Source organism: Musca autumnalis, unplaced genomic scaffold (genome assembly GCF_047663935.1).
Source record: "Musca autumnalis isolate F117 unplaced genomic scaffold, ASM4766393v1 scaffold_1, whole genome shotgun sequence".
NCBI lineage: Eukaryota > Metazoa > Arthropoda > Insecta > Diptera > Muscidae > Musca > Musca autumnalis.
Window position 1 is genome coordinate 281954991 of NW_027411644.1, and position 17837 is coordinate 281972827.

The 17837-nt window shown below is 36.7% G+C and overlaps 1 protein-coding gene across 1 annotated transcript in view; it reads right to left on the reverse strand.

Moving 5' to 3' along the window:
- Positions 1-3357: 3357 nt before the first annotated feature.
- The window catches only part of jumu (Forkhead box protein N4 jumeau), a 36102-nt gene continuing 21622 nt past the window's right edge, over positions 3358-17837 (reverse strand). The window contains exons 2-3 of the mRNA XM_073961443.1: positions 7115-9304; positions 3358-4508 (exon numbers count right to left, since the gene is read on the reverse strand). Coding sequence (XP_073817544.1) covers positions 4014-4508; positions 7115-9304 — 2685 coding nt within the window. The 3' untranslated portion in view covers positions 3358-4013. The remainder of the gene's footprint in view (positions 4509-7114; positions 9305-17837) is intronic.

Here is a 17837-nt window from a genome sequence, read left to right on the forward strand (position 1 = left end):
TAGCAAACGACTTCAAAAAAGGACCGATAGTTTATTGTAACTTATTGAGATTCTTGATTTATCGGAGAAGGAGGGGTTTGCCGAAAATTTGCTTTTTTTTAAATTGTAAGCTTTTCATTTCACCGATTTTGCCAAGTTTAACTTTTTAACATAACCTCACTTTTTCATAAAAACTTTTTATGATTGAGATTTCAGGCATAACTCCAGTGTTAACCAGGTATGGAATTATTTTGGCAATCCTTTTTTTTTTATTTCCCCTTTTTCAACATAATCCTAATTTTTGAACATAACCTCACTTTTTTGCCATGACATTTTAAAAATTCTTTTAATTTACTAGGAAATATTGGAAATGTACAGGAGGATTTTATAAACTAACCACCATACTTTGGCTTCGTTGTAATTTCGAAATAAAAATGTTTGTTTTGTTGAACATAACCTCACATTGTTACAGTGACATATCAGAATAACCCTAATTTGTGAACATAACCTCACTTTTTTGCCATGAAATTTTAAAAATTCTTTCAATTTACTTGAAAATGTACAGGAGAGGATTATATAAACTAACTACCATACTTTGGCTTCGTTGTAATTTCGAAATAAATGGTCTGTTGTTCCAGTACTGCAAGAATCTACAACTTTTTACTACTTTTTTCGATAACATAAATTGTTATCGTAGTAAAAAATAGTAGCTTCTTGCAGGTTCTGGAACAGAGCAAAAAATGTTTGTTTTTTGAACATAACCTCACATTGTTACAGTGACATTTCAGAAATTCTTTCAATTGAAATTTACTTTTTGTGGCCATAACCTCAATGTTACCTAAAATGAACCTATTTTGGTATAAAGATTTTTTCTGACATAACCTTACTTTCTTCAACATACCGTTGTTTTTATTGTGTTTTATTTATTGATCATAACCTTACTTTCTTATCTTGATATTTCAAAAATTCTTTCAATTGATTTGGAAAATGTTGGTCTGTTCCAGAACTGCAAGAATCTACTAATTTTTTTTATTTTTTTTCGATAACATAAAGGAAAAATTGTTGTCGTAGTAAAAATGTGTAGACTCTTGCAGGTTCTGGAACAGACATTGTAAATATTAGTAATGTAAAAAGTATTGGGAATTTAACAGAACCTTCTGGTTTGAACATAACCACAACTTTTTGACATTTTTGAGTGAAATTTCAATTTATTCAGAACCTCGTTGCAGTATTATAAATAAATAAATCCAAAAGGGAAAATCACAACAAAAACTCTTCACATAACCTTACTTTTTGAACGTAACCTCACGTTGAACATAGCCTCACTTCAACCAAAACCTCAATTTGGAAATTTACCATAACAAATATGAGAAATGTTCAATAAGTTATATGAATTCATTGCGGGGATCTAAATAAATAAATAAAAAATCCAAGAGTAAAAATTATAAATTCCTTGTAACATAACCTCACTTATTTAACATATGCTCTGTTCCAGAACCTGCAAGAAGCTACTATTTTTTACTACGATAAAATTTTTTCCTTTATGTTATCGGAAAAAATAGTAAAAATTAGTAGATTCTTGCAGGTTCTGGAACAGAGCATATATTAAATAAGTGAGGTTATGTTAAAAGGAATTTCTAATTTTTACTCTTTAATTTAATTTAATATTTTGTAAATTATTTCAATTGAGTTGGAAATTAAGATTTTTTGACCGTAACCGCCATTTAAGAACCAAATTGTGTTGGTAGAGGGGATTTCTTTTTTCGCGGCTAATTTCCATTTTTCAACATAACCTCACTCTTTAACCATAACATGACAAAAATTCTTTAATTTAGCTTGCAAATTGAAAATATTGGAACGTGCAGGTAATATTGCGTGAACTTAGCTCAATAATGAATGAAGTCTCCGTGAGCTTCCCCCTTCAAAATCATCAAAAGGCTACACTAAAACGTTTGGATTCTTAATTTTCTTCATATATTGACCTCTATAGACTGCTGAGACAATACATAATACAGTGGTGGTAGTCCTTAGCCTCTCGTTCAATTGACCTAGCTGATGACTGCCCAATTCAATGACTTAATTTCAAAAATTCAAGTTCATTGACATGGCAACAGAATCTCCCTATATTATTTGGAGGTGGATCTGTCAAGCAATAGGGCTCAGATACAGTAGTACAGTAGATTCGCGAAAATTCGTGCACCCATAAATCGAAAATCTCTATTATTCGCAATGAACATTCAGCCATTTGAAGCTGTTTTCTACGTATTTTAACTTCGCTAAATCAAAAACCTCGTTAATTCATGGAAAAATCCAATGGACCAGTTGCCCTTGGTTTACGAGTTATCGGAATTATGCTGTACTGTATTCCATAACACGTTATAGAAAACAAATGTAATGTGAATTTGTCATTCATCTTCGTGACTCGCCTTAAAGCCAGAGAACCACCGAGTTCTCTAAATAAAAATTCTTTAAATTCTACATTTCAAAAGAAAAAAAAATATCGTACAATTTTCCTTCAGTCCCTGGGCCCAGTTTTAAAATAGGGGAATTGTTCACACATGAAACTGTAAATCTCGGAGACCGATAAATTCCACACTGCCAGAATTTTTCAAAGCCATGACAAGGAGGCAAAAGAATATGAATAATCAGGTTTGGGAAATTCCGATTCAACCGGAGGTGGCTTCACCTTTTTGTGTTACGGTTTAGTTGAGCTGTTACTTGAGTGGGAAGGACTATTATTTATTTATTCAAGCCATATATTAATACAAAAGCCTTCAAGGCCAATACATAGCATTACTTGATGTTGTATAAGAAAGTACAATACGAAGACTTCCTTAGAGGCGTGCGTACAAAAAAGGAGACCACAAAAAACCGAAACACTTCATTCAAATGGTAGCTAATTCTTTATTAACACGAGCTTAAGGCCGAACTGGCTGCCAAATAAATCCATAATCAGACTGGCACAATATGAATTGCTCATTCATCTCAGTGACCTCCAAGTTCTGGCAAAAGATATTACCAAGGTTAGAGGAATAAATGGTACTGTGGAACATCAACGAACCCCCTTCCACCCTTAACTGATTTAATCTCCACACACAACAATGAAGCATCTTTTTGTTGCCTCCTGATAAGTATAAATAAATTTGTATGACTTGATAATGGGTTTCACCCAAAAACGAATGGCATGAGCAAACATCAACATTACCCATTGGACCCTAATTTCTCCCCTGACTAAAAGATCTTAACGACCTAATGGCAAGATATATCAGCAGCTTGCTTGCATTGCTTTTCAAAGAAAAAATGCAAAACGAAAAACGAAAAAAAAAACCGAAAAATAACTAAAATTGAAAATTCACAAAAAAGAATTGAGCAAATGGATTTTCTTCTGGATTATTCTTTTTCTATTCGCAGCGAGGAAGATAAAGTATATAAATGTAAAATAAAACTTATGGATAATTAGAACTTAAGCAAATAATAATTAAAACTCAAAAGGGTAAAATAAAAAAATTAATAATATAAAACATATGAATAAATTAAAAGAAAAAAATCCTATTCATTAAAAAGAGCGATTACTTAAAAGCTACTTAAGCGTATTTCTGTGGTAGCAATAAAAATTATAGTAAATTATTATAGTAGTATTTTTTGTATAGATAATAATTATGACAAAAAATGCGGGTGGGGGTGAGAGGGTCGCTAAGATAATAGGCAGAAGCGAAGAAGAGAAACAAGGGTGAATTTGAATTACTAATACCTCTTGCCACAACAAAAACAAAACTCCAAAAATCTACTTCATGATGAAATTTAAGGAGACTTTGGGGCAAAGAAGAGCGCGTTTTTTATTGGCTACACACCGGACATGATAGAGAAATTTCAGTACATTTTTATGTTGTTATTTCCCCTGGGTGTTAGTGGTGTGTGAACGAAGAAAAACAAACCATTGGAATTCCAATTATTTTCCTTGTTGATGGTGTTTTCCACAGATTGATAATTGCCCAATGCAAAATCATCTATCGCTAGTGGTCGCTCTCATTTTTTTAAGCAATCCTATTAACCAATTGCATTTTACGCCTATTTTGATTTACCGTCGTCTCACCCAAAATTGTACCAATTTGTGTAAATTGACCCGCTGTAGTATGCTGTTGTAGACCACCATTACTACCATTTGTGTTTATGGTTTGCACCACAATTTGCTGCTGCTGTTGTAATTGTTGTTGTATATGCTGTAAATCTTGAATATTTTGTACCTTGACAATTTTCTTAATATTTTGCATTTGTATGTGACGCTGTTGCTGATGCTGTTGTTGTTGTTGGTTTTGAATTTGCTTCTCAATCTCGCCAGCAGGACCGATTGAATAATTAATATTTAATCTGGCTCTTTTCGGCGATTGATGATTCTCATTACCACCACCGCTAACGCCGGTTAGATTGTAATCAGCCGGACTCAATTCAATAATATCCGATTGGCTAATGGCCATGCGTACAGCTTCCTTGTCATCATCAATATCAATGGCATCATAGATATCCTCAACCTGAAAACAGAGAGGGTAAGAGAGAAAAGGAAATTGTTAGAGAAGGGTATAACATAAAAATATTTTGTAAAAGTGAGGTTATTTGTTGAAAAATGTCAAGGAGTGCTTCCATATAACCGAATTTTGTTGAAAAGTGTCAAGGCGTGGTTCGATATAGTCGCATTTTGTTGAAAAGTGTCAAGGCGTGGTTCCATATAGCCTCATATGGTCGAAAAATTTCAAGGCGTGGTTTCATATATCCCCATAACGTCGAAAATGTTCAAGGCGTGGTTCCATATAGCCTCATATTGTCGAAAATTTTTAAGGTGTGGTTCCATATAGCCTTATATTGTCCAACATTTTCTAGGCGTGGTTCCGTATAGCCCCATAACGTCGACAATTTTCGAGGCGTGGTTCCATATAGCTTCATATTGTCCAAAATTTTCAAGGCATGGTTCCATATAACCCCATAACGTCGAACATTTTCAAGGCGAGGTTTCAATAGCCTCATATTGTCGGAAATGTTCAAGGCGTGGTTCCATATAGTCGTCGGAAGTGTTCAAGGCGTGGTTCCATATAGCCTCACATTGTCCAACATTTTCAAGGCGTGGTTCCATATAGCCTCACATTGTCCAACATTTTCAAGGCGTGGTCCCATATAGCCTCATATTGTCGAAAATTTTCAAAGCGTGGTTCCATATAGCCTCATTTTGTCGAAAATGTTCAAGGCGTGGTTCCATATTTATTTATTTATTTTATTTACAAGGCGTGGTTCCATATAGCCTCATATTGTCGAAAATGTTCAAGGCGTGGTTCCATATAGCCTCATATAGTCGAACATTTTACAAGGCGTGGTTCCATATAGCCTCATATTGTCGAAAATGTTCAAGGCGTGGTTCCATATAGCCTCATATAGTCGAACATTTTACAAGGCGTGGTTCCATATAGCCTCATATTGTCAGAAATGTTCAAGGCGTGGTTCCATATAGCCTCATATTGTCAGAAATGTTCAAGGCGTGGTTCCATATAGCCTCATATTGTCAGAAATTTTCAAGGCGTGGTTCCATATAGCCTCATATTGTCAGAAATGTTCAAGGCGTGGTTCCATATAGCCTCATATTGTCAGAAATGTTCAAGGCGTGGTTCCATATAGCCTCATATTGTCAGAAATGTTCAAGGCGTGGTTCCATATAGCCTCATATTGTCAGAAATGTTCAAGGCGTGGTTCCATATAGCCTCATATTGTCAGAAATGTTCAAGGCGTGGTTCCATATAGCCTCATATTGTCAGAAATGTTCAAGGCGTGGTTCCATATAGCCTCATATTGTCAGAAATGTTCAAGGCGTGGTTCCATATAGCCTCATATTGTCAGAAATGTTCAAGGCGTGGTTCCATATAGCCTCATATTGTCAGAAATGTTCAAGGCGTGGTTCCATATAGCCTCATATTGTCAGAAATGTTCAAGGCGTGGTTCCATATAGCCTCATATTGTCAGAAATGTTCAAGGCGTGGTTCCATATAGCCTCATATTGTCAGAAATGTTCAAGGCGTGGTTCCATATAGCCTCATATTGTCAGAAATGTTCAAGGCGTGGTTCCATATAGCCTCATATTGTCGAAAATTTTCAAGGCGTGGTTCCATATAGCCTCATATTGTCGGAAATGTTCAAGGCGTGGTTCCATATAGCCTCATATTGTCGGAAATGTTCAAGGCGTGGTTCCATATAGCCCCATAACGTCAACAATTTTCAAGGCGTGGTTCCATATAGCCTCATATTGTCGGAAATGTTCAAGGCGTGGTTCCATATAGCCTCATATTGTCGACAATTTTCAAGGCGTGGTTCCATATAGCCCCATAACGTCGACAATTTTCAAGGCGTGGTTCCATATAGCCTCATATTGTCGGAAATGTTCAAGACGTGGTTCCATATAGCCTCATATTGTCGACAATTTTCAAGGCGTGGTTCCATATAGCCTCATATTGTCGAAAATTTTCGAGGCGTGGTTCCATATAGCCTCATATTGTCGAAAATGTTCAAGGCGTGGTTCCATATAGCCTCATATTGTCGAAAATGTTCAAGGCGTGGTTCCATATAGCCTCATATTGTCGAAAATTTTTAAGGCGTGGTTCCATATAGCCTCATATTGTAAAAATTTTTCCAGGCGTGGTTCCATATAGCCTCATATTGTCGAACATTATCAAGGTGTGGTTCCATATAGCTTCATATTGTCTAAAATTTTCAATGCATGGTTCCATATAACCTCATATTGTAGAAAATGTTCAAGGCGTGGTTCCATATAGCCTCATATTGTCGAAAATGTTCAAGGCGTGGTTCCATATAGCCTCATATTGTCGAACATTATCAAGGTGTGGTTCCATATAGCTTCATATTGTCTAAAATTTTCAATGCATGGTTCTATATAGCCTCATATTGTCGGAAATTTTCAAAGCATGGTTCCATATAGCATCTTTTTTTTTTTGAAAAATCTCAATAACCTCACTTTCTTCAAAAATACTAAATCTCAACGTAACCTTCAAATTATTAACTTTGAGGTTATGTTATATGTTGGTGATATCGAATTAGTTTTATAGTTATTATAAGTTAAAAATTTCTTAAAAATACTTACCTCAATATCAAAATCACGCTGCATGTTATCCGACAATGAACTGATACCGCCATTTATCGCCTGCTTAGATGACAATGTAATGGGTGAGGATAAGGTTGCACGACGCTGATGTTGCAGACTAGCCAAGCGATTGATGACCATGTCATTACCACCACCGGACACCACACTATCATCTTCATTGTCCGACATATCTTCAGTTTTAATGGTTACGCCGTGAATCATATCTTCATCCAATTCCTCTTCCACCAGCATATTATCAACCAATGTCTCATCCAATTCTTGTTCTTCCAAATCTGAGGCCTCTTCAATTTCCGATTGACTATCCATTTCAGCATCTGAATCACCACTGCTGCCATGTTTCATTTCACCACGTTCCAATGCTTCCAGATGTTCGGGGAAAACCATAGCATTGCGTATGGCCATGGGATCTTTTTTCGACCATTTTTGGACCTCCTCATCCATTTTGGCAATTCGCTCCGGATTCATGGCCCAGAGACAGCCTTTACGTTGATTACCATTTGTGGGAGGTTTTTCGATTTTTTCAAAACACTTGTTCAGCGATAAATTATGTCGTACACTATTCTTCCAGCCACTGGGTGCAGTTTTAAAGTAGGGGAAGTGTTCACACATGAAACTGTAAATTTCGGAGACCGGTAAAGACCCACTGCGGGAATTTTTCAAAGCCATGGCAATGAGGCAAGAATATGAATAAGCAGGTTTGGGAAATTCTGATTCCACGGGGGGTGCCTTTACTTTTTGGTGTAACGGTTTAACGGCGGCAAGGTTCGGACTTGAACTGTTACTTGAGTGGGAAGGACTATTGCTTGATGTTGAGGAATTGGAATTGTAGCTTACACCATTAACTGTTGTGGAGGAGGCGGCGGCATTTGAGGAGGAGAAGCTGGAGTTAATTGTATTGTTAATTTGTTGATGTTGTAAATAATTTGCATGTGCTATGGATTTGGTTGTAAAACTAGTTGAGGTTTGTACGCCATTGCGTGATATAATTTTGGTTATATTTTGCCCACTATTGTTGCTGTTATTGTTGTTGCTGTTAATAGTGGTTATGGTTTGATGCAAAGGACTAGATTCACGTTCACGTTTCAAAACTAACGATGAACCATTGGCAGTGATCGTTGTTGAACCCTGATTTAATTTTGTTGTTGCTCCGGTTGAGTTGCTGTTGGAATTTTGTTTCAACTTATTAAAGGTGGTAATGTTGTTGGCAAAGGTCAGGCCTCCAATACCTGGGCCTAATTTAATTGTGCTCGATGAAGTGGCTGAGGAAGATGATGAGGTGATGGTATTGGCCGTTGTTGTGGAGCTGTTGGTGGATGTAATAACTTGTTGATGAGCTGGTGAATTACGACCACCATTGGCATAAGTGGTGACTGAGGTAGATGTTCCATTAACGTTTTCACGGCTGTTTTCACGACTAACAGCCACTGCGCTGGCCTTGAACACCAAAGTTTCATTTGATGATGATGATCCTCCTGATACCGGCACCACTTTCCTTAATTCTGTGCCCAAATCTTTCTTTATTGCTTCCACAGCAGCATTTTTACGCTGTAAAGCCGAATTTGTAGCCATGGTGGCGGGGGCCGTTGTAGCTGTAGTTACCGATGATGAAATGGCTATAATCTGTTGTTTTGGTATGTGGGCCGTTAGCTGTTCATTGCGTATGGAATTTGCACTGATCTTAATGTGGGCCGGTGAAAAGGTTAAATGCGATTTGGTATCATTCACATTCGGTGATGGAGGTGGCGGTGAATTACTTCTCAAAATATTTGCATTCAAATTTGTCTTTGGTGACATGTGTAGCAAGGATGATGAAATGAGGGGCATAACAGAAATGGGATTAACACAAGCACCCACATCTGCCAGGAAATCATTATTGGCCCCCAACCATGATGATGATGAATTGGAAGATCCGAAACCGAAATTTGAACTCCATGATGAGAGAACACTTGTTGGTTCGCGATGTGATCCACCACCGCCTCCATTTGTGTTTGATGAGCCGTTATTTAGCAAATCTGTGCTGTGATCAAATGCTGAGGGTAATTCCGCCAAACAGGTTTCGTAATCGGTAACACTACCTACAACATTTGCCACCTCACTGCGTATATCAACATCAAGCATGTCGTGCAGGGAATCTGATATAAAGAAATCCAATGTGGGACCCGAAGAATCCTGTAAGAGGGGGGAGGAAAAGAGAAAGTTGATTATTATTATGAAAAGTGAAGGAGAATTAAAAAAAAATTGATAATTTGGGTTACACCGAACACGAATTTGTCATTGATCATGTTCCGTACCAGTATGGTTGGTGTTTTGAAACCAAAAGAAATATGGTTGACAAACAAAAAATGTTGCTTATATTTGCGGCTTTAAACTACTCTGTTCCACAACCAGAACCTGCAAGAATATACAGGATCTACACTTCTTTCTGTTCTTTTAATTGCATATCAATTGATTCCGATCCATCATTTTGCTGAAAAAGTCTTCCCAACTGATTGTTGAAATTGGTATAGGCACAATTATGTCGCGATTAGGGATGTTTCGTAGTGCTGCGTTCAGTTTGTAAAACTCGTATTTTTGGTCTGTTCCTTTACTTTTGAAAGTGGTAAAACCCGCAAAACTAGCAAAAGTTGTAATCTGCTTCCATATGAATTGTATGGTGTCTGAAGTAAAGGAACGCTTTTCGAGTAAAAAGTTCTAAAACTTGAAGATTCTTGCATGTAAAGGAACAGAGCTATAATGGACCGAAATCATTTTCACTTGAGGAGGAATAAATAAAACCGTTCAGTGTTGCCCAATATGTTGTTGTAATCTTTGGTAAATCAGTTCGTTTTGTTTCGTTTGTTTTCTTTGTTCATGTCATGAATGCTTTTGTTTGTTCGTTTGTTTTTTTTTTTTTTGTTCATGTCATGCATTTTTTCTACGGGTTGCTGTAAAAACTATTATCGATAACAAACGATTGTTATATTTTGGTAATAGGTTGTCAAATAGGAATGATACAAGTGCGCCATCTACTTGCAGCCAACTTAACAACAGGGTTTACATTTAAAACTCAACTATGTCAGCCCTCTATGTTAGAATAGCATAACTAATAGTCTATCCAATGTACACACCATGAACAAAACTCTACAAAATTGTGTTCTCTTCTCACTCTTCATCCCAAAAAATAAAATAACATACAGAGGGAGACATTTTATGGTGAACAGAGCAGCACTGTTATTGGTATGCTCTCTAGCACTGTTAACATGGCAAAAATGCATGAATGAATCATGGTGAGATTGTAAAACACCACCACCATACCATCCATGCCTCTTGCACAAATGATGGTGAGTACTTTCAACACTCCGAATGGTGGTTGGTGGACGAGGAAAAGGAATAACGCCGTATAACAAAGCAAGCGAGTCAGAGCCAGCCAGCCAGCAGACACGAATAGCTAGCATACAACACACAAAACTTCAGGGAACGTTTGTATGGTTGTTGTTGTCGTCGTCATCATTTTCATCCACAATTTTTGTAGTGGGTACAGTTGACGACAAAACACCAACACCATTGAGTTGTTGGTAGATTGTGTTTGCCTGGCTGCTTGCCTGCTTGCACGGCAGTCTTTGTACTCTATATAGCGAAAATATATCTGAAAGAATGTGTGTATGAGAACTTTATATGTTTGATGGTGTGTGAGCGTTGAATATATCTGTATGTATGTTTGTTTGTTGCTTGGTTGTTGTTTCGTTGGATGGATGGATATTTTGCTGAAGTTTCTTTGTTGTTGATTGTTGGATTTTAATTCTTGTATTTCAGTGCCGGCATAAAATGAGGAAAAAAACTCGAAAGTTTTATACAGACATATTCAGCCATCCATATTATGTTGTGAAGGGCAAACCAACCAACACCACCATCATCATCGCCGTCGTTGTTAGTTGTGTTGTATGGATGGATTGCTCATCTGCCGCGGCGGCCGGCTGCTGTTGTTGTTTTTGTCAACTACGAGGAGCGATTGAACGGGGCTGTGGTAATGGTGGTGGCGTTTGAGTTTGCAATGTTGTTACAAAACGGAGGGTGGGGGGGAGAGAAGTAGAAGCCAGATGGGGTAATAGGTCGTCGCCGTTCAGTTATGGTTTTTAGCACTAAAATGTTTGATGTTGTAAATGCTGACAGAAGACGAATGAACATGAAACCCAGTCGAGGCGCAAGCAAACGAGACGATTTTATGATTTTTGCTCTTTGTTCATTTTTTAAAACGTTTGCCTTGGTTGCAAAGCAAGCAAGTATGAATGGAGCAAATTAAATAATGTTCAATAACATTGGTAGGGGGGGAGTATATTATAACACATGTTATAATTGTTTGTTTATAATTTAATAACAAGTACCTACAACGTATTTTATAGCCATTTGAATGAATTCATATTTAAGAGATTTTTCATGAATTGGCGCCGATTATTTGATGGGGTTTAAGTGTTATGGTACTTGGCCACACATCTAAAATATTGAATGTCACCATAAAAAGTGGCATTAGCCAATGAAATTGTAGAATGATTTTTATGTTATTTGCTGTGTTGTTAAATAGGATGTTTACATTATAGCATTTGATTTATTTGACTTATGATAGTATACAATGGAATTGTCAGTACAATGTAAACGTACTATAAGAGGCTTTTCATAAATTGGCGCCAATAATTTCAATGGGGTTAAAAGTTCTTAAGTGGCCAAGCCACATATCAAAAACCTTGACTGTTACAGCGGAAATGCTAAAGTGGGGTTCACACGATCAGTTTTGACTGTCAGGTTTGCTCAAATAATCGGTTGCTTGCCAGTGCATGATGAAATTATAAGGTGGCGTAAAACGGCCAGCTGATTGGTTTCAACCTGTCAAATATTTTGTTATTGTGAATAAATTGTATGAAAATGTAAACAAACATTTTGACATATTGAAGAATTTTCGGCCAAAATAGAGTTGTTGTTGTGCTACTTACGTGACCTGTTAAATAGATCTTGTGCCAGTGTGGCCGTTCATTTTTGTCAGTCATCAGGCAACTACAAAATATTTAGCGTTTGCTGGAAAGTTTGACATTTATCGATATTTCCGAAAAATCGACAGTCAAAACAGATCGTGTGTACCCCGCTTGAAATATTGATGAAATACTTGCCACCGATTTGACATTTGGCAATGGATGTATGGCCAGTTTATACAAATGTTCCATGTTTTTCGAGTTAGCGGGGTAAAATAAAATAAAAAGTAAGGAAGAGACCGACAATTTGAATTTTGATAAATTGGCGCCAAATGTGAAGACAACAATTATGAAATGGTGTGGCGACACATTAACAACTTAAGCTGGTTATCGATTTTTATGTTGCACATTTTTGCCCGCTCAAATTTGTCGCGTAAAAAGTTGCTATTCAGCGCCATTTTTGTTCAAAGAGACGTGAACATTTTGCAACTTTTTTGGTGTACGGGAACGACGCATTTCGGGGAAAAATGTGCAAAATGTTTTAAATGTGTAAAAACTTTTTAGTTCTGGAACGAAGCTATTATTTACTCAGACAGCAGACATCCACAAACATGTTTGCAGCAATTTGACCGTCAATAGGACGACGATGTGTGTTGGAAGATTTTCGAAGATTTAATCTTGCCTTCGAACATGAACAACATTAAATGAATATACCTACATATTTGTTGTATTGGCGAATAATAATTAAGAAAGATTTTATGGTTTTTGGACTGTGGTGTCTTTATTAAAGGCTAACGGCATGTATAAACGTACTATAATAATTGATAAATAACATAACTAATGCTTGGTTTACATTTACGAAATCCACTCGATTTCAACTGTCAAACCCATAGGTTAAACGTCAAATTAAATCCAGATGAGATTTCATTTGACGTTTGAGCAATGGAATTGACAGTTGAAATCGAGTGGATTTCGTAAATGTAAACTTAGCATAAGAAGTGGTGTGGGCGAAACATTAGGTGTGTACGATAACTTTCCCAGCAATAATTACTCAGATAGTTCCAGCAACCTCTCTCAGTTAATTTTACTCTCTCAAGCAAGAAAAATTGCAGAAAGTTATCGAACAGCATTTTGCAAAAACTTGCAAAACAGTCAGCTGTTTCCGAAAATGTATGAAATTTGTTTTTGTTTCTTTTGATATTTTAAACCAAACGGAACAAAAACATAAATTTTAAAATTGCACTTTACTTATTTAATGCTTTAATCCTATCCACAACGCTTTAGAATCTAAAAAAATGTGCAATTGTGAAAGTTTTTTGGTCAAAAATGTTAACATTTCGAGTTGTTTATATTGAACAGGTGATTAAAAGTCAGCAAAAATTTGCAAGTTTTCAGTCACAAAACTCTCCAAAAATCTCTCCAAACTCGCTCTCTTTTGCTGGATAATTTTGTTATCGAACAGCATTCAGTAAAAATTTGTACGAATTTGTACAAATTTTTGGGTTATCGTACAGACCTATTAACAACCTCAGTTGATTATCGATTTTTTTATAGAATTGTTCGTGGCGGATTGGCAGCACTCATGTTGACAACACTCCAAATTAACGAAAGATTTATGCATGCCTTCAATTACCAAGGTAGTGGTATCACACCAGCTGTTCGAATATGAAATGTCAAATCCCTTTATAAAAAAATTAATTTTATTGTAATTTCTTTCCCCAACAACAAAAAGAAATTTTTGACATAACATATTTAAAATTTTACGATGCCACTACCTGGGTAATTGTGCCATGACACCAACATAACAATTTAAGCGCTCGGCACATACGGTGCGTTGTGCGTTGCGTTACAACAACCACATGAAAAAAGTGTAAGTGAAGCCAAGTTTTTTGAAAAACAACAATATGGCTGACGCATTAAAGTTAAACATAATTTAACTGTTTTGGGACAACGCTTGTCCTAACGTGTCACTAAACGACCGTATGTGCCGAGGGCTTTAGAAGTGGTGTGGCGACACATTAACAACATTCAGATGGTTATCGATTTTTATAGAAGGATTTGGTAACACTCTTAAATTGAGCTTTTTGGCGGGTTAAACTTCCTTATGAGGACTTATTTGACGTTTGCGTTATGGAATTGACATTTGAAACCCAGTGGGTTTATTAATTAATAGAGCTCTATTTAAGCGTTTCTAAAGTGAGATACACATTTGTAAACGTGTTGTTGTCATAAACACATTTTCTTAAAATATGTCTTTTTAAATTAGGTTTAAAGAGGAAAATTGGGGGCAAAACTGTATTCAGTTATGGAGGTCATTATTCCATACTCCCTATAAATCGAAATATGACAAATAAACCAGTAATGGCGACGGATGATGAACTGCTCATTACAGACTTGACATAGTCATCCAGGGATCGTTATCAACCAACTTCTAAATATAAGACCCTGCTCTTATGTAAAATATGTGGAGGCAAAATATGTCAGAGGCATTCTATCTGCTAATTAATTTATACTCTTATATTGAGAAATTCTGCTAGGATGTTTTCTATAAGTCTATTAAAATTTTAATAAATTCAGTTAGGAAATGTCATCTCCGGTGAACTTTTGTATGGGAAAAGTCATCTCCAGTGAACATTTGTATGGGAAAAGTCATCTCCGGTGAAGTTGTGTATAGGAAAACTCATCTCCGGTGAACTTTTGTATGGGAAAAGTCATCTCCGGTGAACTTTTGTATAGGAAAAGTCATCTCCGGTGAACTTTTGTATAGGAAAAGTCATCTCCGGTGAACTTTTGTATTGGAAAAGTCATCTCCGGTGAACTTTTGTATGGGAAAAGTCATCTCCGGTGAACTTTTGTATAGGAAAAGTCATCTCCGGTGAACTTTTGTATTGGAAAAGTCATCTCCGGTGAACGTTTGTATAAGAAAAGTCATCTCCGGTGCACTTTTGTATAGGAAAAGTCATCTCCGGTGAACTTTTGCATAGGAAAAGTCATCTCCGGTGAACTTTTGCATAGGAAAAGTCATCTCCGGTGAACTTTTGTATGGGAAAAGTCATCTCCGGTGAACTTTTGTATGGGAAAAGTCATCTCCGGTGAATTTTTGTATTGGAAAAGTCATCTCCGGTGAACTTTTGTATGGGAAAAGTCGTCTCCGGTGAACTTTTGTATTGGAAAAGTCATCTCCGGTGAACTTTTGTACGGGAAAAGTCATCTCCGGTGAACTTTTGTATGGGAAAAGCCATCTCTGGTAAGCTTTTGTATAGGAAAATTCATCTCCGGTGAACTTTTGTATTGGAAAAGTCATCTCCGGTGAACTTTTGTATTGGAAAAGTCATCTCCGGTGAACTTTTGTATAGGAAAAGTCATCTCCGGTGAACTTTTGTATGCGGAAAGTCATCTCCGGTGAACTTTTGTATATGAAAAGTCATCTTCGGTGAACTTTTGTATTGGAAAAATCATCTCCGGTGAACTTTTGTATGGGAAAAAGTCATCTCCGGTGAACTTTTGTATGCGGAAAGTCATCTCCGGTGAACTTTTGTATGGGAAAAGTCATCTCCGGTGAACTTTTGTATGGGAAAAGTCATCTCCGGTGAACTTTTGTATAGGAAAAGTCATCTCCGGTGAACTTTTGTATAGGAAAAGTCATCTCCCGTGAACTTTTGTATTGAAAAAGTCATCTCCGGTGAACTTTTGTATGGGAAAATTCATCTCCGGTGAACTTTTGTATTGGAAAAGTCATCTCCGGTGAACTTTTGTATGGGAGAAGTCATCTCCGGTGAACTTTTGTATGGGAAAAGTCATCTCCGGTGAACTTTTGTATTGGAAAATTCATCTCCGGTGAACTTTTGTATAGGAAAAGTCATCTCCAATAAAGGTAATTATTATGAAAATTTCTTGTACAGATACATATATATTTCGAATCCATGGAGTATTCGCCTCCTAGGCATCCACACATGGTCAAGCAAAGGTTCAATCGTAAGATATGGAAGGTACTGGTAATTTAAGCCCTGTATGTATACCCATTTATTGGGAACTGGAATGGTGAGGCGTGTCCGTTCAATGGTTCACATTGGCTTAAATGTCCTCTCGTTCTATGTACCTAATAACACACTAGTGGTCTGTTCCGGAACTGCAAGAATCAACTATTTTTTACTTTTTTCGGTAACATAAAGGATAAATAGTGATCGTAGTACAAAATAGAAAAATTGTAGCTTCTTGCAGGTTCTGGAACAGGCTATAAGTCTGTCTAATAACCCAAAATTTTGTACAAACTTTTACAAAAAGCGGTTCAAAACAAACTTGTTCAATAAAAAAGAACTGAGAAGTGTTGTAAGTACTTGCAATTACTTTTTACTTGCGAAGTTTTCGAACAGTCCTACTATCATCGAAATAGAAATCGAAACGGATTTTTCTTTTTGCAACGATCAAAGCGTCCACTCCCCCTTGGTTCCTTGAATGTTCGAAGAAAATATTTTGTTACAAAAAATCGGAGTAATATTTCTCTAGTTTTTGCCATGAATGTAGATTTGGTAACAGAGCTAATACAGTAGAACCGCGATAATGTGTACCTTGATAAATCGAAATTCTCGATAATTCGTATAAGTTGTCGGTCCCTTGAAGTCACTTACTTCGCATTTTAACCCCGCTAAACCGTATAAAATGGCCGGTCCCTTGAATTACGAATTATCGAGATTATACTGTAACAGTGTAACTTATCTGTTGCTTAAGATCCATTTGTATATGTTCTGTAACTATAAACTTATTGGTCTGATGTAATTCTGTTATGTACTTCCCATCACTACGCAATAAAAAACCTACAATTCCCCTGCTCCCCTAGACAGAAAAGACATCATCTGAGTCACACACACCTTTAACCTATAAAGGCCATATACGTGAACTTTTCGCTGTTATAAAATGTTTTTACACATTGAGAGGAACCAGGGATGCTGCTATGCTGGAATTTGAAAACGGGAATGCATAATTGAATGAATAAATATAGGAAGCCAGACAAATTCCATTGATGATTGGCATCATGTAATGATGATGGGAGTGTTGTGGTGATTTTAATTTCTAATTTACACATGAAGCAAGGCATTGGCAATAGAAGGGGTTCTGTTTGGAACACATTTGATTGACAACCAACTAAGTACTTCCTTCTATCCATGGAAATAGATTACACATCTTGCTATTAATTGTTTTTTTTTTAATGCTCCCGTTACCAAACGATTTCTAATCAACATTTGTCGTATTGTGGTGTGTGTGTGTACAGCTGTTAAGGCAATTTTGTTGTCATTCGGCTTTTTTACTACAGCTTGCTGCATTATCCAATGGAAAATTTACCGCGCCTTCTTTTTTTCATCTAAATTTCATTCTTTCTTAATATCCATATCCTTGTTCTGCAAAAAAAATGTTTCCTACCTACCTTAAATAAATACTCTCTTAGAATAGAAGAAAAAGAAAGTTGTCCTTGTTATGCTGTTGCTGTTTCTCGGCTACATATGGGACGACATGGTGTAACTAATTCTTGTAAATTTCCACCCCATATACACGAGAAAAAAGTAAGTAGAAGCCTGTTGAGCCTACCAGTCTTTCAGTTACTTTAAATATTTTTTAGGTTTCGCCTCTTCCCAGTTTGGTTGTTGTAATATGCCAGCTGTTCTCTTTCACCTGGCGGTTTCATTTGTGCAGTTACTGCAGCAATGTGCCCGCCGCAAACAATCCCCTCTTGTAATAGCAGCAGCTACTCAAAATGCATGTGCACA